The sequence below is a fragment of the Phocoena sinus genome, chromosome 6 (assembly GCF_008692025.1).
Source record: "Phocoena sinus isolate mPhoSin1 chromosome 6, mPhoSin1.pri, whole genome shotgun sequence".
Lineage (NCBI taxonomy): Eukaryota > Metazoa > Chordata > Mammalia > Artiodactyla > Phocoenidae > Phocoena > Phocoena sinus.
In genome coordinates this window covers 56,244,616-56,266,708 of record NC_045768.1, presented here as the reverse complement: position 1 = coordinate 56,266,708, position 22,093 = coordinate 56,244,616, and the positions used below count along the sequence as shown (strand labels likewise).

The 22,093-nt window shown below is 40.0% G+C and overlaps 1 protein-coding gene across 12 annotated transcripts in view; it reads right to left on the bottom strand.

Annotated features, from left to right (window-relative positions):
- PDCD1LG2 (programmed cell death 1 ligand 2) overlaps positions 1–22,093 on the bottom strand; it is a 114,620-nt gene that overhangs the window by 70,425 nt on the left and 22,102 nt on the right. For 10 of the 12 annotated variants that reach the window (XR_004350471.1, XR_004350473.1, XR_004350472.1 and 7 more), the window contains exon 3: positions 5,795–5,863. Coding sequence is in view for 7 of the 12 variants with exons in the window: in XM_032635775.1 (XP_032491666.1) it covers positions 5,795–5,849 (55 nt within the window). In the remaining 5 variants the exon portion in view is untranslated. Of the gene's footprint in view, positions 1–4,568; positions 4,765–5,794; positions 5,864–18,648; positions 18,985–22,093 lie in introns of those variants that run through there. The other 2 variants (XM_032635777.1, XM_032635776.1) reach the window with 2 other exon arrangements.

The following is a 22,093-nucleotide window of genomic DNA, read 5'->3' as shown; positions in this document are numbered from 1 at the left end:
TTGCGCAGGATGGGGGTGGGGCAGGCTACAATGTGAGTGCTTCTGTGTAAAACAACGCCAATTCAGCATTTGCTTGGCCAGGTTGAGAAGACTCTGGGACGATACATGTGAGAAAAGGTGCCGTGCTTCTGAATTTCCCGCATGATTCCATTTTGTGGAATTCCCTGAAGACTTGTAATAACTCTCACCGGAGTCTCTGTAATAGGATACTCTTTAAAGTAGATTCCTTTACGATTAGAATCATCTCCAGATACTTGAGTTATTAAGTCCCCTTATAATTAAAACAGAGCTGCCTGATACCAAATCCACTCTACCCTGGATAATAATATTTATTTATTCATTCTCTAATATGTATTAACCATATTCTATGCACCAGGTTCAGGAATTTACACTACTTTTACTCTCCTCATAGTACTTCCTTCTCTTATTTTATTACACATGATATAACAAGAAACAGGGAAGAGAAATGGGGCTTGCAGGGAAGGTTAATTGCTGAGCCTGAGATTTAACAAGAATCAGAGGACTTTGGGTGTAGTCTCTATTGAATTTATTTAGTAGATTTATTTACCACACTTATACTTTCTTCTCATGAGAGAAGGAACGCCTCTAACTTCCTCTGGAACTCCCCATAGCATACAGCAGAACTCCCCTCTTCACTGTCTGGGCCTTTGAAAAAAAAATCCATTTTCTGCTTGCTTTTCCGCTCTGCCTTGTGCAGTGTGTGTGTGTATATACAGAGGTTGGAAGCACAAAGTATGCTACCTCTCAGGCAGGTGACATTTTCCATCTAATGTTCACAAGAGGAAAGAGCAATTGGCAAAGATGAATCACATATCTGAGCCGCTCAGAATAACTAGAAGATTAATTGTTAGTTGGTCTATTTTGCCCCAACTAAAGCTTCTAAGACATGCAAAGCTTTGAGCTTGATTACTCGATACAAGATGACAAGTTTAGGAAATGCAATACTAAAATATTCTTACTTACTGTAAACTACAGAGGAAATCAAAACACTCTTGCAAGCAATTCTGTGAAGAGGTTTTTCTCAAGCTTGGCTGCACATTAGAATCACTAATGAGAGGGCCTCAACCTTGCATCATAAGAATCACCTGGGAAGCTTTTAAAACACACTAATGCTCAAACCCCACTTTGGATCCTCTAAAATTAAATTCTAATTATTTTGTGAGGCCAGCATCAATTAAAAAAAAAATTTTCCCTAGGAGCTTCTAATGTGCAGGGAGCATTGAGAAACCATTGGTTGGACAAATAAAACACCCGCACTTGCAAACATTTTTTACCATCCTGCCATCCAAAGTGTTGTCCTCAGTTTTCCCTGGGAGCTAGTTAGGAATGCAGAATCTCAGCCCATGCCCTGGACCTAGAGAAGCAGAATCTGCATTTTAACAAGGTTGGGGTGATTCACATGCACGTTGACATCTGAGAAACAGAGTTATAACACTGGTTTGCATTTGGACTGTGACTGGGAAGTAGAGTGAAAGATAACATTTATTAAACTCAGTGAAGCAGACACTGGGCTAAACTGTACATCACCATTGCATGTTCCCAAAACTCTGCAAGGTAGGAATCACTACCCCCATTTTACAGATGGGGAAACTGAGGCTTAAAGAAATGATACAACTTGCCCAAAGTAAAAAAGTGGGAGCTCATGGAGTTGGAATTCGAATTCATATCTCTGTGTGTTGAAAGCTTGTACTTCTAACAGATAGGACTATATATCTACTGGCATGTGTATACTACATACATGAAGGAAATAGATATACTTTCCAGCTTTATAATAAGGAAAAGACATTTGTTTTCTATTTCATATGTCACATGGTTATTAAATTAAACTCCAACCTAGCATTGAACTCCTGATGTCATCAGACAAAGGAGAAAACTGGAAAGTTTCCACAACTGTAAATTAAGCCAACAAAACATTCATTTGGTCATCTTGACTAAATTAAAGGGCAAAGGACTTGGCCAGAGCATGAAAAATTAATAAATGCACGTTCTTTAGACAGATTAAAATAGCTGGCTTGAGTAACGCTGGAGCCTTTCTGAAAGTTCTTGGGGGAAGTTCGCCTTTTATTTGCAGTCAGGGCACTAATGGAGTCAGACCTGTCACATCTCCAGGAAACACAAAACAATTTATTTGCATTACCTACCAAGATAGCTTCCTCTTTAAGCTAATTTTACGCCTTTTTTCCCCATTAACAACAGAAGCTTAAGTGTTTACAGACTTCTTAAGGTATTTTGAAAGGCGAGGATGGGTGTAGGCAGTGAGGGGAGGGGGGACTGCTTTACACAGCCAGCCTTCAGAAAGCTCTAGTTCCTGGTTTAGAATAGATGCTGCTCTGATCACTTGACACATGCACTCCTCTTAGCAGGAATGCTGCATGAGACATCTTGTCTATTAGAAATCCCTTCCCCAACCTGATTCTTCTGCTTTCTATACCTCAGGGGTCAGCAGATATAGTTTTGGAGGTCAGCTATAGGCTAAGTGGAGTGACCCAGGGTGTGGTCCCTGCCCAAGAGTGACCTCAAGCATCACCCAGGCCATCGGCTTCCTGGGTTTTATTCTTCTCTGGTGGATGAAGAAAGAAGGAAACATCAATGAAAGACATAAGACTGGGGTTACTTTTTCCTTCAAGACGTGACAAAGTACAAAAATAAATATTTCCCCTTAAATGTGTCTGGGTAACAAGATGTCCTTAGGTTTTGAAATGAAAATATAAGAAAAAAATTGAACTACAACACTACAGTAGTAAAAGAGTGAGTGATATAAGTGAAAGAATATATACATAGACCAACAGAACAGAACAGAAGGTCCAGAAAAAGACCCACACAAATATGGACAATTTATTTTTTACAAAGGTGCAAAGGCAATCAACGGAGAAAAGATAGTCTTTTCAGTAAATGAACAAATGGGGCTGGAGCAACCGGATGTCCATGTGCAAAAAAAAAAAAAAGCCCCAACCTATACTTCACACTATACAAAAATCAACTCAAGATGGATGGTCAACCTAAATGTAAAATGTACAACTATAAAGTATTTAGAAGAAAACATAGAAGAAAATCTTTCAGGTCTTGGGTTAGGCAAAGAGTTCTTAGATATGACAATCCATCAAAGAAAAAATTTGATAAATTAGGTATCTCCAAAATTAAAATCTTTCCTCTGCAAAAGATACTGTTAAGAGAATGAGAGGGATTTCCCTGGTGATCCAGTGGTAAAGAACCCATCTTCCAATGCAGGGGACTAGGGTTCGATCCCTGGTTGGGAAACTAAGATCCCACATGCCTCGGGGCAACTAAGCCCGCGCACCACAACTACTGAGCTCGTGTGCCTCAATGAAAGAGTCTGCATGCCGCAAACTACAGAGCCCACGTGCCCTAGAGCCCGCACACCACAGCTAGAGAGAAGCCCACTCCCCACAACAAAAGATCCCACATGACTCAACGAAGATCCTGCTGCCACAACTAAGACCTGACACAGCCAAAAAAAAAAAAAAAGAGAGAATGAGAAGATGAGCTACAGACTGGGAGAAAATATTTGTATATCACATATCTGATAAAGAATTTGTATCCAGAATATATAAAGAACTCTCAAAGCTGAACAATAAGAAAATAACCCAATTAAAAACAGTCAAATGATTTGATATGCCCTTCACCTAAGGAGATATATGAATGGGTAATAGGCATATGAAAATATGTTTATCCTCACTAGGTCCTGGGGAAACGCAAATTAAACCACAGTGAGAAACTTCTACACACCTACTAGAATGAGTTAAAAAAGAAAAATAACAATGTCAATACCAAGGGCTGTCAAGGATGTGGAACAATTGGAACTCTCATACTTTGCTGGAGGGAATGCAAAAACAGTACAGATTCTAAGAACAGTTTGATGGTTTCTTATAAAGTTAAATATGTACTTACCATATGACTCAGTAATCCCACTCATAGGTATTCACCTAAGTGAAATGAAAACCTATGCTTCCACAAAAACCTATATACAAATGTTTATAGCAACTTTATTTATAATTGCCAAAAATAGGAAACAACCCAAAAGTCCCTCAAGTGGGAAAAGAATAAACAAAATGTGGTGTGTACCTACAGAGTAATACTACTCAACAACAAAAAGGAATGAACTATTGATTCATATAACAATATGGATAAATTTCAAATGCGTTATGCTAAGCGAAGGAAGCCAGACAAAAAGAATATCTAATAAATGATCCCATTTATATGACATTCTGGAAAAGTTACAATGACAGGATAGAGAATAGATCGGTGAGTACCTGGGCTTAAAAGTTGGAGGAGGGTTTTTGTTTGGTGACAGAACTGCTCAGGATCTTGATTGTGGTGGTGGCTATATGACTATGCGTTTGTCAAAACTCATAGATGCTTTTATAAAAAAGAGTAAAATTTTACTTTATGTCAATTTAAAAATAAATATTTAAAAAGTGAAATGAAAATATTTTCCAATAGCTTTTCACTTCAATCTTTAAATTATTTTATAGATAACATGGTAGAGCATCCACAGAGCACTCAAGTAAGGAAAGAGTTAATTTTACCTGTCTCTAAAATTCGCAGCAGGGCAGGGTCTCTTAGAAAGGAAATATCAAGTGTTCCTTTAGCTGCCACTGCAAGGGCAGGGCTGGAGTAAGCAGAATATTGGAGTGTTCTCCAAGGATGGCCCCAAGTCAGTGTCTCTAGTGCCAGACCAGGCTGAGCAGCCCAAGGGAGGGGGAGAAACGTGACTGGGATCACCTGGAAGGGAGGGAAAAGCTCTTCAAAAAGTTATCAGTGCCAAAGAAGGCATTCTTTCTCAATGAAAGGCAGAATGTTGGATGACTTCCCATGGGATCGGGGCTGTTATCATAGAGGACCTAACCCCCTTTGTCCACCTCTGTCCTCCTCTCTTACCTACTGGTGTTCACCCACTATAAGGCACTCATGGTCCTGACCGCAGATGTGAATAGTCTAAACTACCTTCCCCAGGAAAGCAAAACTCTGAAACTGCTTTCCTCTTTGCTACCCAAACCCTCCAGTAGAGCATCTTTCTCCAAAATCCAAAGGCATAGCTTTAAGGTTCATTATTCATTTAGGTGCAAGGAGGACTCTGAGTTTCCAATTCAAGTAATCCACATTAATGTGTGAATGACCCATGGCTGCTACTGTCGCTTTTTTTTTTTTTTTGCAGTACGCGGTCCTCCCACCGTCGCGGCCCCTCCCGCGGCAGAGCACAGGCTCCGGACGCGCAGGCTCAGCGGCCATGGCTCACGGGCCCAGCCGCTCCGCGGCATGTGGGATCCTCCCGGACCGGGGCACGAACCCGTGTCGCCTGCATCGGCAGGCGGACTCCCAACCACTGCGCCACCAGGGAAGCCCTACTGTTGGTTTTTAAAAGAGGAGGTGTCCCCCCGACCTTTGTCTCCTCACTGTCCCTGACAGAAGAAAAAAGGACAGCTTCTTGGCAGCTCACCTTTCAGGACACTCAACCCATGCCTTCTTGTGTCAGTTCAGAAGTGCATGGCCTGAATGGTCCTGTCTTCTTGTTACTACCTTTATTGGAAAGTGGGGATAGATGGATTCTTAGTCCCTGTTTCTGTAAGACAGGGACATGGGTATGCACATGCCACCCTGGACACCATTCTTTTGGCTGTGCTTATAATAGCTGGTAATCACACTTCCTTTCAAAGAAAGCCTTCAGCTCAAGGACTACATTCTCATCCTTGGCTTCAGCTAGGGGTCATCACCTGTTCCTCTTTCTCAGGCCCCTCCCTTTGACCTTTCTTACCTGCTGTCTGATGAAGCGGCATTCCCAGGCTCAAAATTAGCAGGAGAAGGAACATGTTCTGTACCGGATCTGAAACAGACAATTGAAAGTCTCAGGACCTTCTGCAGTTTTTCTGGGTCTCATGATTTGGTAATTTGCTCACTTCTGAAAACAGAACAGGGAAATGACTGGTAAACAAATCTTTTGGGGAGGCAGTGGACCATGGTGGAGTAGAGTTGGGAAGAGAAGTTAAAGGGTGATTGCCTAAAGGAGAGGAGAGATGGGGTAAGAAGAAGCGAGGCACCCTTTATCGATCCAAATTAGAAGCTCATATGAACCAGTGCTCATGAGTTACCCACACAGCTGGTTATCTGTACCTTTTTGTTTCTTCCATAGTTTCAGTGTAGGCCCTTGAAAACCAGTCTTGTTCATCAGATGAATAATGTACATCATCTTTTCCAGTTGGACTGGAACTCTGTGAGTTGGACACTCAGTGCTCAATAGAACAGAGCTGGATTCTCAATAAATACTTGCTAGTTGACTGAGCAGGTAAAGTTGTCAAGCTCTTTAGAGTGCTGTGATCCAGTGTGCCCTTCACTTGAACTACCTGTTACTAAGAGGTGCAAACAGGGATTGCAGAGAACTGCAAACCCAGCTGAGTGGGTGCCAAACCTTAGTCCTGCTTCACCTTTCGTGCTTCCACTTTTGCTCACAAACTTTCCCACCCAAGGACTTCTCACGGTTGAAGGCAAAAGGGACAGGGTATACCACTGTCAGCTTTTTTTGTCCTCAAAGCGGCTTTCAAAATTTTATTAGCCATGGAACCATTTCTTCAAGGGGAATCAAGAGCCATACATCTAAATCAGGTAAAAGCAGAGCTGCTCTGAGTACAATGGAAAGCCAGTGGAGGATTTGGATCAGGAGAATGACATGATCTCATTTACATTTTTAAAAGAGGATTCAGTTTTGGTGTAGACAATAGACTATTGTTGTGAAGGAGAGTGGGATGGGCAAGATTGGAGGCAGAAAGATCAGTAAGAAATGTTTCCACAGAGATGATAATAGTTTGGACCAGAGTGGTGGGGCTAGTGGAGGTGAGAAGGGGCCTGTTGAAGGTTTTTTATATTTATACAATTTAAAAATGTATTAAAATTTTAAAATTGGTCCCTTAAATTTATTAAAACTTTTAATATCTTTATTGGAGTATAATTGACATACAATAGAGGATTATGTGTGTGTGTGTATACATATATATTTAAGACACAGATGACTTAGTGGTATGATTCAGTGGTTTTTAGTATATTCTACAGAACTGTGCAACCCATTCCACTGTCTAATTTTGGATCATTTTCATCACTGCAAAAAGGAACCCAATACCCATTAGCAGAAACTCCCCAATTCTTTTTCCCTCTCCCACCAGTCCCTGGCATTCACTCATCTCCTTTCTGTCTCTATCAATTTGCTTATTCTGGATATTTTATATAAATGGAATCATACAATATGTGGTCTTTTGTGTATAGCTCCTTTCACTGAGCATATTATTTTCAAGACTCATCTGTATTGTAACACATTACCAATACTTCGTTCCTTTCTATGACTGAATAATATTCCATTGTATTAACACATCACATCTTTCTTATCCATTCATCAGTTGATGGACATCTGTTTCCACTTGTTGGCTATTATGAGTAATGCTATTATGACATTCATGTACAAGTTTCTGTGTAGACATGTTCCCAAATCACTTGATTATATATGTAGGAGTGGAGTTGATCAGTTAAACGGTAACTCTATATTTAACTTTTTGAGAAACTGCCCAACTGTTTATCAAATATATGATTTGCAATTACTTTCTCCTATTCTGTGATTGTCTTTTCAGTTTCTTGGTAGTGTTCTTTGAAGCACAAATATTTTAATTGTAAAGTACAAATTAATTTAATTTTGATGAAGGCCAGTTTATCTGTTTTCTCTTTTAATTGTTTGTGCCTTAGGTGTCATCTCTAAGAAAATATTGCCTAATCCAAGGTCACAAAGATTTACGTCTATGTTTTCTTTTGAGAATTTTATAGCTTTAGTTCTTATATTTAGGTCTTTGATCCAGTTTGAGTTAATTTTTGTGTATGGTGTGAGGTAAGGCTCCAGATTCATTGATTTGCACATGGACATCCAGTTGACTCTGCATACTTTGTTTAAAGGAGTATTCTTTCTCCATTGAATTGTCATAGCACCCTCACCAAAAACCAATTGACATTAAATGTATGGGCTTAGTTTTGGAATCTCAATTCTATTCCATTGAACTATATGTCTATCCTATATGTCTATATGTCAGTATCACAGACTGTTGATTACGCGGAAGCTTTGTGGTAAGTTTTGAAATTGGGAAATGTGAATCTTCAAACTTGTTTTTCTTTTTTTTAAGACTTTGTGTGTGTGTGTGTGTGTGTGTGTGTGTGTGTGTGTGTGTGTGTGTGGCTATTCTTGCTCCCTTGCATTTCCATGTGAATTTTAGGATCAGCTTGTCTATTTCCACTCAAAAAAAGCAGATGGAATTTTGATAGGGATTGTACTGAATCTGTAGATCCATTGGGGAATATAGCCATCTTTATAATATTAAGTCTTTTAATCCATGAATGGGGCATGTCTTTCCATTTATTTAAGTCTTCTATATTCTCAAGAAGATTTGATGGGAATTGCTGACAGGATGGAAATGTAGTTTGACAAAAGTAAAGAAATCCAGGAAAATTTCTAGGTTCGGAGCTTGAGTCACTAGGGCAATGGAGATACTATTTATTAAAAAGGAGAAGACTAAGAATGAAGCAGATTAGGGAGCAGAAATCAAAAATTGTATTTGGAATATGTTTGGTTTGAGATGTCTATTAGACACTCAAGTAAAGATGTTTAGTAGGTGGTTGGACAACTGGTGATCCAAAGTTTGGGGCAGAGATATAAATTTGGGAGTCATCAATGCATAAGTGTTACTTAAAGCCATGGTGCTGCATAGTACCACCTAAAGAGAGATAGAGAAGAGAAGGTGTCAAAGGACTGAGATATGGGGCATTCCAACACTTAGGGGTCTTTGAGAGGGAAGGTACTAGCAAAGAAGATTGAGAGAAGGGATATAAAGGTAAATTAACCATCTCTTTTATTTTCTGTATTCTGATGCTTTGACAGCTGGAATCTTGCTGACTTTAAAGGGATTGCCCCCTCAGGATTAGCCAATTCCTAGAGACAGTAAACAACTGTCCCCTGAGTGTGCCTTTCATATGCAAACCAACCAGTCCAGAGCCCTATCTCCAATCACCTTTTTATTGGGCTCTCACTCTCTGGGTCACTATGTATCTACCCTAATCACCCTAGGGTCAGTTACCAGATACCCCTATGCCCCCAAAGTCTGCTGAAATTATACAAACTAGCCCCATTCCTTCCTGTGGAACCCACAGTAGAGGCTCCTGCCTACTTCTCCCCCTTGCCCTCTGCCTCCTGTGTGACCCTGGTATTTGCCTGTATGGCCCACTATGGTGTGGCATGCCCCTTTCTCTTGGGATCTGTGAGTATGACAAACTATTTTTTCAAAGGCAGTCACCTCCTGATCTGTTGGCCTCACCATTCCTAAATAATAGATATAATAATAAATAAAATAATAGTAATAAATAATAATAAAACCTAGAGTTTAAAACATAGTGCTGGAAGGAGGGAGTGATCAGTTGAGCCAAATGTTTCTGACAACAGGATTTAGCAGAGTATGAAGGTCATGGATGACCCTGATAAACACAGTATCAGTAGATCTGGTACAGATAAAAATAGGAAATAAGGAAGTGGAGACAACAGAATATAGGCAACTTGTTAGAGAATAGTGCTATAAAAGGGCGCAGAGATATGAGGCAGTAGCTAGAAGCGAATGCAAGGTCCACAGTGGGCTGTATTCTTGTTTTTAGTTTAGGGAGGGAAATATTATAGCAGATAACAACTAGGAACAGAATCTAGTGCTTTCTACCAGGAAATGCTCAAGACACACCTTAGCTAGACTTGAAAACTCTCTTCCTTACTGAAACTACAAACATATCCAGAGAAGATACCATTTTAAGCTGCACCTGCAGCCTAGCACTTGCCTAGCATTTTTTTTTTCTAGAGTACAAAAGGATAGCATGTAACATGCAGTTCTGGCAACAGAAAGGACTCTTGGTTCACCCATCACTCGTTTTAACTTCCCCTTCTTCCCTGCCCATCGAAGGGGACTTTCCTTGCACACTGTCTCCTTGAGTCAACTGAGAGACAGACACTGTCGTAAAGGTACTTTCCAACTAGCAGCCTTCTTTCTCCTAGGGATAAAGTGCCCCATGGAATGGATAAGAACTCAGGTTCTAACGTCAGACACATCTGAGTTCAGATTCTGAGTCTACAAAGTATTAGCCTCTAAGACCTTAGACAGTTTATGAAAACATTTTGTGTCCCATTTCCCTAAAGTGCCAATAATAATAACTCCTACTTCAAGCCGGAATCCTGGGGGCGTCATCTTAAATCTACACATCGCTTATCTTGCACATTCAGTCCAGCCCCCAGTCCTATTAATTCTACTTCCTTGATACACCATAGCAGAGCCTCCTCACTGCCATTTTTACCTCCTAGTCTTGATTCCTTCTGCTCCATCCTTCTCTTGTCGTCACAAACCTTGACGTCATCCTTGGCTCCTGTCTTCTATCACCAGCATCTGATTCATTAACACATCCTATAGGCCCTTCTTTCAAATATATCTAGAATCTGACCATGTCTCACTGCTTCCATATCAACCTAAGCCATTATCGTGTCTTGTGGCTATTCTAACCTTGCCTTCCTACAGTTGATTCTCAACACAGGAGCCAGAGTGATTCTTTAAAAGTGTAAGTCAAAGCAGGTCTGCTCAAAACCTTTTGATGGCTCAGTATTTCACTGAGAATAAACTCCTAAGTCTTTCCAATAACCAGGTAATAGGGGCCTCTGTCTTGGGTCACCCTGCCATGCTTTAGATGAGTGCACTGTAGCCATGCCCCTCCCTGCAGTGTGGGTGTTTGCTGGGTTGAGAGGTGTCATCTGGACCTCTTGACCTCCCCCCACTACCCATTATAATCTAGGTCCTTGGGATGCTGGAATTCACTGCCCAAATGGCCCTAAGCCCACTTCCAGGCCTGTGTAGTGTCTTCACCAAATCCATCCCTTCAAGTGTGGATCCTGCTGCCAGTGTGCCTGTCCCTACACCTGGATGCTTTTTTCGCTCTTTCTGGTGAGTCTGCCTTATGCAAAAAACTGCAACAGCACCACCCCTCCAGCATTCCCAATTCTCCTTGTCGTCTTTCTTTTCCAAAACTTTCATTACCATCTAACTTACCATATAGTGTACTTGTTTATTATATTATTACCTGTCATCTTCCATTAGAATATAATCACTCAAAGGACAGGGATCGTTGTCTGTTTATTTACTACTATGCCTTCAGCCCCAGAACAGAGTCTGGCAATAAGTAGGTACTTGGTTAATACTTGTTGGATGAACTATCTCTTTACCTAGCAGGCAGAACAATCTCTTGAATACTGAATAATCACATCTGACCATGTCACTCCTGCTTAAAAGACTTCAACAACTCCCACTATTTACAAGGTGAAGTTCTCCTTCAGTGTGGCCTACAAAACCTTCCCTGATCTGGCACCTCCTGCCTTGGCCACAGAGAAACACATGTGCTTTCCATGACTAGGACCTCACAGGTGCTTTGAGAAGTCTAATCTCACATCTAATCTCATCTTATTTTTTCTAATCTTATTTTTCTTCTATCTCAATTTCTTCATGAGCTTAAAAAATTGTATTGCATCATAAATAACTCCTTAAGTGGCCTTACATTTCATGCATTCAACAGAAGTGGATAAGTCTTTCCTAACTGTCTTAGTCTATTTCTTCTGCCTCAATTGTATCTGCTACTCACCTCTAGTGTAAGTACTTAACTCATTACTGGTATGCTGATTTATTACACTTCTGTTTTCTAGGCTAGAACAGGAGCTCTTTGTACAGTCATCCCTTGGTATCTGCAGGATATTGGCTCCAGGATCCTCTGTGGATACCAAAATCCACAGATGCTCAAGTCCCTCATGTAAAATGGCATAATATAGTCGGCCGTACATGTAGGGTTGCAGAACCCTTTAGATACGGAGAGCGGACTGCACTTGATTAGGTCCTTATAACTGTGTGCTGAATGGACAAGTGAATGAGTGCTTGCATGCATGACAATTTAGCATCATACTCAGGAATCTGAGATCACTGGCTCCCACTTGACTCCACTCTATTGGAGAAACAGAAACCTTAATTTGGTTGTTTATTTTGGCCGCAAATAAGAACTTTCCATCGAATGGAGCCACTCACAACACAATGGGCCACTAATGGGGTGGGGAGGCATCATCCCTGGTATTGTTTAAGCAAAAGGTGCATGTTGAAGCAAGAGTTTCCACAAGAGGTGGAAGGTGATCCCTTTTTAAAAGCAAGATTATTTACAAGATTATCTCCCAGAAGAATGTTTCCACAGGTATCTCAAGCCCCTCACCAACCTCTCTCAAAAGACTAGGCTATCTGGATAAGACCTCTACCCTCTGGGTTCTTTAGGAGAACCACGTTTTCTGAAAGAGCAGGTTCTTGAAGGCTTTAATGTTGGGGAAGTATGAACTCTTTCATACTCAGACAGGCAAGGCCTGAAAGAATTTACTTAGAGAACTTACGGAGTGCATTGCCAAAATTAATGAACTCAATGCATCATTTAAAGAGTATCCATGTGTAAGGCACTCCTTTGGCCAAATGAGCATTGTGACGACTCTTCTCCACAATACAATGAACATGTTCAAACAACCACATCTCTCTCTAGCCTCCCCTTTTAAAATTCACCTTTGTTTTGGATATAAATATCTTATTGTCTATGCCTAGTCAGCTGTTCATTTTCATCTTAATTGTATATTCCTTATGTACATGTTTGGTTTTGCTAGCTTTTCCATCAAGCAGAGGGTGCTCATTGTAGCTATCTTTATATCAGTCAGGCTGGGCTCTAATGAATACTTTGGAACGTGAATGGAAAACAGTAGTTTTTAATCAAATGATCAGTTTAGCTGAATTTCTTAATTTCTGGATAATTCTTAATGAAGTTACGGGTAATTCTTGATAATTCTGCCTATGAACATGTCGTAGTATTGCAGTTGAGGGCAAGTCATTATCTAAAATGGAACAGAATGGCACAGGATAAGCTTCAAGAACTTTTCCTGGTGGCTCCAGGAGTCAAGAAGGGCCCCCTCAGTAAGGAGATAATCAAGCTTGAGAGTGAGAAGAAGCAAAAGCTACTCTTTTTAGATTTGTGCAAAGTCCTGCTCAAATTGCTGCCCCCTTGGCTCTCACCCAGGCCACTAGAAAAGCTGCTTCTCTTGGTGGTATGGTGGAAGCAGCAGTTCTGAGCTAGGCATCAGGAGTCAGAAGTTCCAGTCTTTGCTCTGTCCCTGCTGCCTTAGGAACTCACTCTCCACTCTCTACAAAAGAAGGGGTGAACTAGGTGACTTCCAAGGTTCCTTCCATGGATCATCTATGCAACCAACAACCAATCTCTACCATTTTGTTTCGCCATGTTAGGTAATACTCAAGTGTGTAACATATCAAGATTTTTGATGAACCGTGAACATTTTAATATTTTTGATATTAAAGTGTGATTTCATTTCTAACTACCACAAGTATTATTGGCCTATCAGTAACAGTTGATCACTAGTGTTTAAGATAAAGTTAAGATATGTAAGAATGGCCTTATTCCAGCTGAAGTCTTTTACTCCTCCCCTCTAAAAGGCATTTAAGAAAGTGAGTTAAAATGATATCATGGAGATAAGTAAAAAACTTCAACTTATAAATGTGTATATATATGAATGTGTACATAGACATAAAGTTAAACTTTTGATAATTTAGGCACTTTGTTATTAGGAACATAAAGTAATGTGGGGAGTTGCATAACCTTTGTTGCCTAGGTTGTGGCAGAGCTAGTGACCAGTAATGCGAAGTTTGGGTCGTCAGCTATGTCCTCATCTAGGGAGACGTGGACCTGGAGAAATCTTCAAGAGTTTATGGATACCGTCAAGTGGAAGGTTCCTGCTTCAGTGGACATTCTCCTCCCTCCCCCTCCTCTTTTTCTTCCTCCTTCTGCTCCTTCTGCTCCTTCTGCTTCTTCTGCTTCTCCTTTTGCTTCTGCTGCTGCTGCTTCTCTTTTTCCTCTGTTTCTCTATCCTGCTCAAGAAGATTAAGCTCCCCAAGGGCAGAAATTTCTGTCTGTTTTTGTTCCTTACTATATCCCTGGCACCCCAAACAGCTCCTAATACATGGTGGGTCCTCATTAATATTCACCGAATGATTAGATCATGCTCCTGTGGTCCAAGAGCCATAAATGGCCCTTCTATTCTAACATGGTGAGATTGCGAGGGGTGGAAATCGGAAATCATCAAGTTCTCTAATATCTGAAGCTCTTGACCACACCACAGTCAATAAACAGAAATGACTGTGGACAAGGTATGTGAAAAATACTTTGTAAATGGCAAAGCGTTCTTTACGTTCATTGTCATTATTACTTAGGATGGTGACTGATGATCTTTGGTCTAAAATTCCCATGAATTCCTAATATGGCCACTCCTTTCACTAACCCACAAAGGTTTCGCCTGGTAAAGTCTACCTAGTCTTTAAGACTCACTCAGCACCACCTCTTTCACGACTACTCCCCTGTGCCTCCTAAGTAAATGTTCACAGAACTGTTGTACCTTTCAGAGTACTTCTTGTCTATCTTGTATTTAATAGGTTACGTCTAACTTTCTGCTTAGTAGATGTTTAGATATTATTCTGCTTATTTCTCCATAAAAGATACTAACAGCAATTTATTCAATTGTATTAAGAAGTCGTATCTTTCCAGAAAAATCAAGAACATTTCTGTAAATTCTGAGGAGAAGGTTGTAATCAGAAAATGTAAGCAGGAAAACTTTTCCAAGCAAAATTTGCAAGAGAACCAAAAATTACTATAGGTGCTAGAAGGTTCAATTTCTGGTTGCTTCAGGCCCAGTTTCTTGCCATTTCACCTATCTACTGAAAGCTATTTGTGAATTTATAGATGAAATGAAATTTATGGTGCTGAAATTATGTACAGAGGTTTTAATTCTTTCTTTCTTTTATTCAAGACATTTACTCTATATTTTCTGTGTGGCAAGCTCTGGTATGCAGAGGTAAATAAGACAGACACAAAGCTTTCAGAATTCTCTGGTCTCTAGAATAACCAAGGCACAGGCACTTTATGGAAATATCTCAAGAATCCTAGCAAATAACTTCTTTGTGTAATAATAACCAGCATAAAGGATCATGCTTGTATAACACTTTATTCTCTGCTGAGCATTGCTAGTCTTAACTCATTTTGCTTCTCCCTCTTCCCAAGTGTCTAGCACAGCCCTGGATATCTGTAAAGACCTAGATAAATACACAACAAACTGAATTGAAATACCTGACTTAATCACTGTTTTTGAAGCCAAGTGTCTAAAGCAAGAATTGTAAGTAGCAATGTTTTAAAATAATTTGGATCTGAGTGCCTTTGGCAAGTAATGCAGAGTTTGCCCCAGGCCCTGCTACTCCCTATTGTATGATCACACATTTTACTGTCTACCAGTTCCTACAGGCATTTGAGATTTTAGGGAATCTTAACAACAGTAGCTCTGTTTTTAGAGGTTGATCAGAAATCTTTCAGTATTCAATATCTAAACCATCTAGACATAGGTAGACAATCTGTAGCCTTCAATTTAACTTAAATTCAAATTGAATCTCAACTTTTTAGTCAATAAACACTGAGCTCCCATTTTTTGCAAGTCTTTGCATTAGACTGTGGAGAATCAATAGAAGGATTCATCTAAGAAAGGATTCCTGCCCTTAAAGACATTATAACATAGTCAGAAGTTTAAAACTCATACATACGAAAAATACTAAGAAGTGGTGTAAAATATTTTGCATGACGATGCAAAAACCCTGGAAGCTGACTGGAAGAAGGGAGACTTCTCAGATGGATGGGATTTGAAATGAGTCTTTGAAGCACAGGTAGAAATTGGAGAGTTGGAACAACTCTTGAGGGCACTGCAGATGAGCCAGGAGCAAAGTTTTAGAGGTGCAAACACACAGGGCATGTTAAGGAAGACAATGAACAGCATAACCTGGTTGGAAATAAGTTTGGGACAAGAATGTTGAGAGCTTAGTGCCAGGTAGAGCTGCCAATAAGAAACAGTGACAGTCACTCAAAAACTGAGTTACAATAACAAAGAAGTCTGAAAAGATTAAATCTGAGTTTGTTTGTTTCAGTATATAATAGAGGGAGAGTGGAATTGGAGGCCAGCTACTTGATTAGGGGGTCACAGTGTTCATCCAGATGTTTGGTAAAGCATCTGATTTAGGATCAGAAGAGGGAAGAAAGGGAGAGGAAGGAGAAACTTCCTGTCAGTAAGATAATTGACAGGACAACTGACAAAACAATTGACAAGTGATTAGTCACATGGGAAAGAAACAGAAGCAACAAGTTGACTGTGGTTTTGAGGTCAGACTATCAAAACAATATTGATGTCATTGGGTGGGCGTGGGGGGGAGGAAATATAAGATCAAGAGCTGATTTTTTTTTTTTTTTTTTTTTTTGCGGTAAGTGGGCCTCTCACTGTTGTGGCCTCTCCTGTTGCGGAGCACAGGCTCCAGGCGCGCAGGCTCCAGGTGTGCAGGCTCAGCAGCCATGGCTCATGGGCCAGCTGCTCCACGGCATGTGGGATATTCCCGGACCGGGGCACGAACCCGTGTCCCCTGCATCGGCAGGCGGACTCTCAACCACTGCGCCACCAGGGAAGCCCAAGAGCTGATTTTTAAAGGGAAGATGATGAGTTAGGTTTGAGTCATGAAGTAATGCAAGGCAGTGAAGAAAAATGTAGGCCTGGAGTGTGGAACACAATTTGGGACTAGAGATAAAGATAAAGAAGTTATTTGTAATAAAATGTTAGTTGACTTTGGGGAATGAATTAACTCTCTGAGGGGGAGAGTATAAAAAGAGAGGTTAGAAAGAAAAGATCTGAACTCTGAGGAATGCCCCAAAATTTGGAGAGCAGGAGTAAGAGACCAGAGACAAAAGCAGAGAAGAAATGATCCTAAGAGTGAAATGCTTCCCCATCACAATATCTCAGAGCCAAGGGAGGAAATCCCAAGAAGCAGAAGTGGTTGACAATAGAGAGGTCAGGAGACTAAGAACTGGGAATCAGCCCCAGGGTTATTAGAGAGGGCTGGAGGGCATTGAGGTGATTGGGGCTGGATAACCTTTCAGATTCCTTTACCTATCCTGGAATTCTGTTAGTTGATTTGAAGATTAGGGGAACACAACATGAGAGAGCCCCACAGCAGTAGAGCAGCGTGGGACATGAGGAGGTCAGGCTGCAGTTGCCTCATTACAGGGTAACCCAAGTATGCTACAGTTAAGTCATGGGGTATATTTGAACGTTGCCATGTGGAATAAAAATTACACACAACAACCTATGGATCACTGTCCGATGCATCTTAAAGAAAGTCAGCTCTGAAGCATGATCCCTAATACTGTCCTGGAGAAATCTGCATCACCTCCATCAGCCCCAATGTCTGCTGTATATTATGCAAATATCCCACATCTGGTGATTCACCAGCCACTTCATCAAATCAATTAATTCAACAACTCAACAAGCACCCAATGAGCACCCATGCATATTGTGAGGCACTGTGAGGGGTACTTGGGATTCCGAGAACCTAAAAGGTGTGGTCTTTGCCTATGAGGAGCTGCAGTTTAATGGAAAGGCTCACAGAAGAAATCTGAGAAGACACGTTGAAGAGTGGGAAAGGAACATCCTGCTGATGGTGAGAGTTCAGGTAATAAAGGCAAATAGACCAGTTCCAAGTGGCAAGAGATAAGATTTCATCTATTCATAGAATCTTAGGCTTCAAAGGGAGCTTAAAAAACATCCAGATCAATTGGCATTTGACTCCTGCTACAACTGTCTGATTACTGCTCACACTGAATATTCTTACTGTACATTTTTGTCAATGTATGTTAATCACACCCTTCCACAGAACCACAGAATTTCAGGGTCACAAGACCTTATTTGTAGGTAATTTCATTCAAGTTTCACCTCCTCACTTCAACCCTTTCTCACATAAATCCATCGTCATCACTTTTCTACTATGTGCACCTGGATAGTGACCAATAAATAGCAATAGTTGCAGTTTTCCTTCATTTTGCTAAACATTCTTTCATCATTTTATGTAGAATATTAAGCATTTTAGTAGGCCCAAATCACGCTTTTGTTAAATAATGGTTGCCTATATTATAAGTTAATGTAATTATAGTTTTTGTTGTTTTTTTTTTTTTTTAACAGCTTACACTTGAATATAGCTTGTAAACACAGGCTAGCCTGGAACGTTGACTGCCTGCCAAAGGGATAATCACAAACAGGTGTTTGATGTAAAAATCCAAATTTTTAAGTTCCATTAACCCTCCAAAATTCTAAGCAGAGAGACAACTTCAGGAGTAAATTTTTTTTGGTGCAGATTTATTTTGTGCAGAAAAAAAAATAACTCACCTCATAAAACTGCTCAAGAAGAATAATAAGCATAGGACCAGCAAGAGAAATCCTCCTATTTTGAGGACAGGAGGAAATTAGCTTGTTTGTGTACCTGAGCACAGTTTCTGAGGCAGTTTCCCCTGTCTCCAATGGTGTGCAGAGAAAATGTGCCCATGCTTACCCAACTATGGCACCCTCATCATGGTCTACAACACCAACTCGAAGTATGAGAAAATCTCAACCCACTTGATACTCACATCAGGCCTTGGCACGGCTCCTCAGGCAAAGACGCAAAAGAAAATAACACAACAAACAGTTGCTCTTTGTCAGATTCCCTCATAGAAGCCAACAAAACAAACAGCCAAAACAAAACCAAAACCTAGGTTGTTGCCGAGACCAATGCAACAAGTAGTAGCTCCAACCCAGGGTTCTTTTTAGCTGGCAGAGGGACGCATGAGGATGGATAACAGAAAACTATGGGGATAAAGTACACTGAGCAAGACAAGAAAAGATATCATCCCCATCCAACTCAGGCTTTCTCTTAATATGAGTACAATTCAAACCAAAACTGATGCTAAGGAACTGACTGAAGCCCAACCTACTGGCAAGTTTTGGTTTTACTTTCAGTGGCACTTCTCTGCATGCAAGTACCCATTGACCTGCGTGTGCATATTTATTTATTTATGTATTTATTTATGTATTTACTTATTTTAGGTTGTTTCCATGTCTGGCTATCGTAAATAGTGCTGCAATGAACACTGGGGTGCATGTGTCTTTTTTTTTCTTTTATTATTGGTTTTTTCTTTTATTATCTTTATTGGAGTATAATTGCTTTACAAAGGTGTGTTAGTTTTTGCTTTATAACAAAGTGAATCAGCTGTACATATACATATATCCTCATATCTCCTCCCTCTTGTGTCTCCCTCTCACCCTCCCTATTCCACCCCTCTAGGTGGTCACAAAGCACTAAGCTGATCTCCCTGTACTATGTGGCTGCTTCCCACTAGCTATCTGTTTTACATTTGGTAGTGTATATATGTCCCTGCCTCTCTCTCGCTTTGTCACAGCTTACCCTTCCCCCTCCCCATATCCTCAAGTCCATTCTCTAGTACGTCTGTGTCTTTATTCCTGTCTTACCCCTAGGTTCTTCATGACTTTTTTTTTTCTTAGATTCCATATATATGTGTTAGCATACGGTATTTGTTTTTCTCTTTCTGACTTACTTCACTCTGTATGACAGACTCTAGGTCCATTCACCTCACTACAAATAACTCAATTTCATTTCTTTTTATGGCTGAGTAATATTCCATTGTATATATGTGCCACATCTTCTTTATCCATTCATCAGTCGATGGACACTTAGGTTGCTTCCATATCCTGGCTATTGTGACTAGAGCTGCAGTGAGCATTGTGGTACATGACTCTCATTGAATTATGGTTTTCTCAGGGTGTATACCCAGCAGTGGGGTTGCTGGGTCATATGGTAGTTCTATTTTTAGTTTTTTAAGGAACCTCCATACTGTTCTCCATAGTGGCTATATCAATTTACATTCCCACCAACAGTGCAAGACGGTTCCCTTTTCTCCACACCCTCTCCAGCGTTTATTGTTTGTAGATTTTTTGATGATGGCCATTCTGACTAACGTGGGGTGATACCTCATTGTAATTTTGATTTGCATTTCTCTAATGATTAGTGATGTTGAGCATCCTTTCATGTGTTTGTTGGCAATCTGTATATCTTCTTTGGAGAAATGTCTATTTAGGTCTTCTGCCCATTTTTGGATTGGGTAGTTTGTTGTTTTGAGATTGAGCTGCATGAGCTGCTTGTAAATTTTGGAGATCAATCTTTTTCAGTTGCTTCATTGGCAAATATTTTCTCCAATTTGTTTTGTTTATGGTTTCCTTTGCTGTGCAAAAGCTTTTAAGTTTCATTAGGTCCCATTTGTTTATTTTTATTTTTATTTCTATTCCTCTAGGAGGTGGGTCAAAAAGGATTTTGCTGTGATTTATGTCACAGAGTGTTCTGCATATGTTTTCCACTAAGAGTTTGATAGTTTCCAGCCTTACATGTGGGTCTTCAATCCATTTTGAGTTTATCTTTGTGTATGGTGTTAGGGAGTGTTCTAATTTCATTAGTTTACATGTAGCTGTCCAGTGTTCCCAGAAACACTTATTAAAGAGTCTGTCTTTTCTCCATTGTATATTCTTGCCTCCTTTATCAAAAATAAGGTGACCATATGTGAGTGGGTTTATCTCTGGGCTTTCTATCCTGTTTTTTGATCTATATTTCTGTTTTTGTGCCAGTACCATACTGTCTTGATTACTGTAGCTTCTTTGTAGTAGAGTCTGAAGTCCGGGAGCCTGATTCCTCCAGCTCCGTTTCTCTTTCTCAAGATTGCTTTGACTATTCGGGGTCTTTTGTGTTTCCATACAAATTGTGAAAGTTTTTGTTCTAGTTCTGTGAAAAATGCCATTGGTAGTTTGATAGGGATTGCATTGAATCTGTAGATTGCTTTGGGTAGTATAATCATTTTCACAATGTTGATTCTTCCAATCCAAGAACATGGTATATCTTTCCATCTGTTTGTATCACCTTTAATTTCTTTCATCAGTGTCTTATAGGTTTCTGAATACAGGTCTTTTATCTCCTTGGGTAAGTTTATTCCTAGGTATTTTATTCTTTATGTGGCAATGGTAAATGGGAGTGTTTCCTTAATTTCTCTTTCAGATTTTTCATCATTAGTGTATAGGAATGCAAGAGATTTCTGTGCATTAATTTTGTATCCTGCTACTTTACCAAATTCATTGATTAGCTCTAGTAGTTTTCTGGTAGCATCCTTGGGATTCTCTTTGTATAGTATCATGTCATCTGCAAAGAGTGAAAGCTTTACTTCTTCTTTTCCGATTTGGATTCCATTTATTTTTTTTGCTTCTCTGATTGATGTGGCTAAAACTTCCACAACTATGTTGAATAATAGTGGTGAGAGTGGAGAACCTTGTCTTGTTCCTGATCTCAGAAGAAATGGTTTCAGTTTTTCACCATTGAGAAGGATGTTGGCTGTGGGTATGTCATATATGGCCTTTATTATGTTGAGGTAAGTTCCCTTTAGGCGTACATTCTGGAGGGTTTTTAACATAAATGGGTGTTGAATTTTGTCAAAAGCTTCTGCATCTATTTAGATGATCATATGGTTTTTCTCCTTCAATTTGTTAATATGGTTTATCACATTGACTGATTTGCATATATTGAAGAATCCTTGCATTCCTGGGATAAACCCCACTTGATCATGGTGTATGATCCTTTTAATGTGCTGTTGGATTCTGTTTTCCAGTATTTTGTTGAGGATTTTTGCATCTATGTTCATCAGTGATATTGGCCTGTAGTTTTCTTTCTTTTTTTTTTTTTAACATCTTTGTTGGGGTATAATTGCTTTACAATGGTGTGTTAGTTTCTGCTTTATAACAAAGTGAATCAGTTATACATATACATATGTTCCCATATCTCTTCCCTCTTGCGTCTCCCTCCCTCCCACCCCTCCAGGCGGTCACAAAGCACCGAGCTGATATCCCTGTGCTATGCGGCTGCTTCCCACTAGCTATCTACCTTACGTTTGGTAGTGTATATATGTCCATGCCTCTCTCTCGCTTTGTCACAGCTCACCCTTCCCCCTCCCCATATCCTCAAGTCCGTTCTCCAGTAGG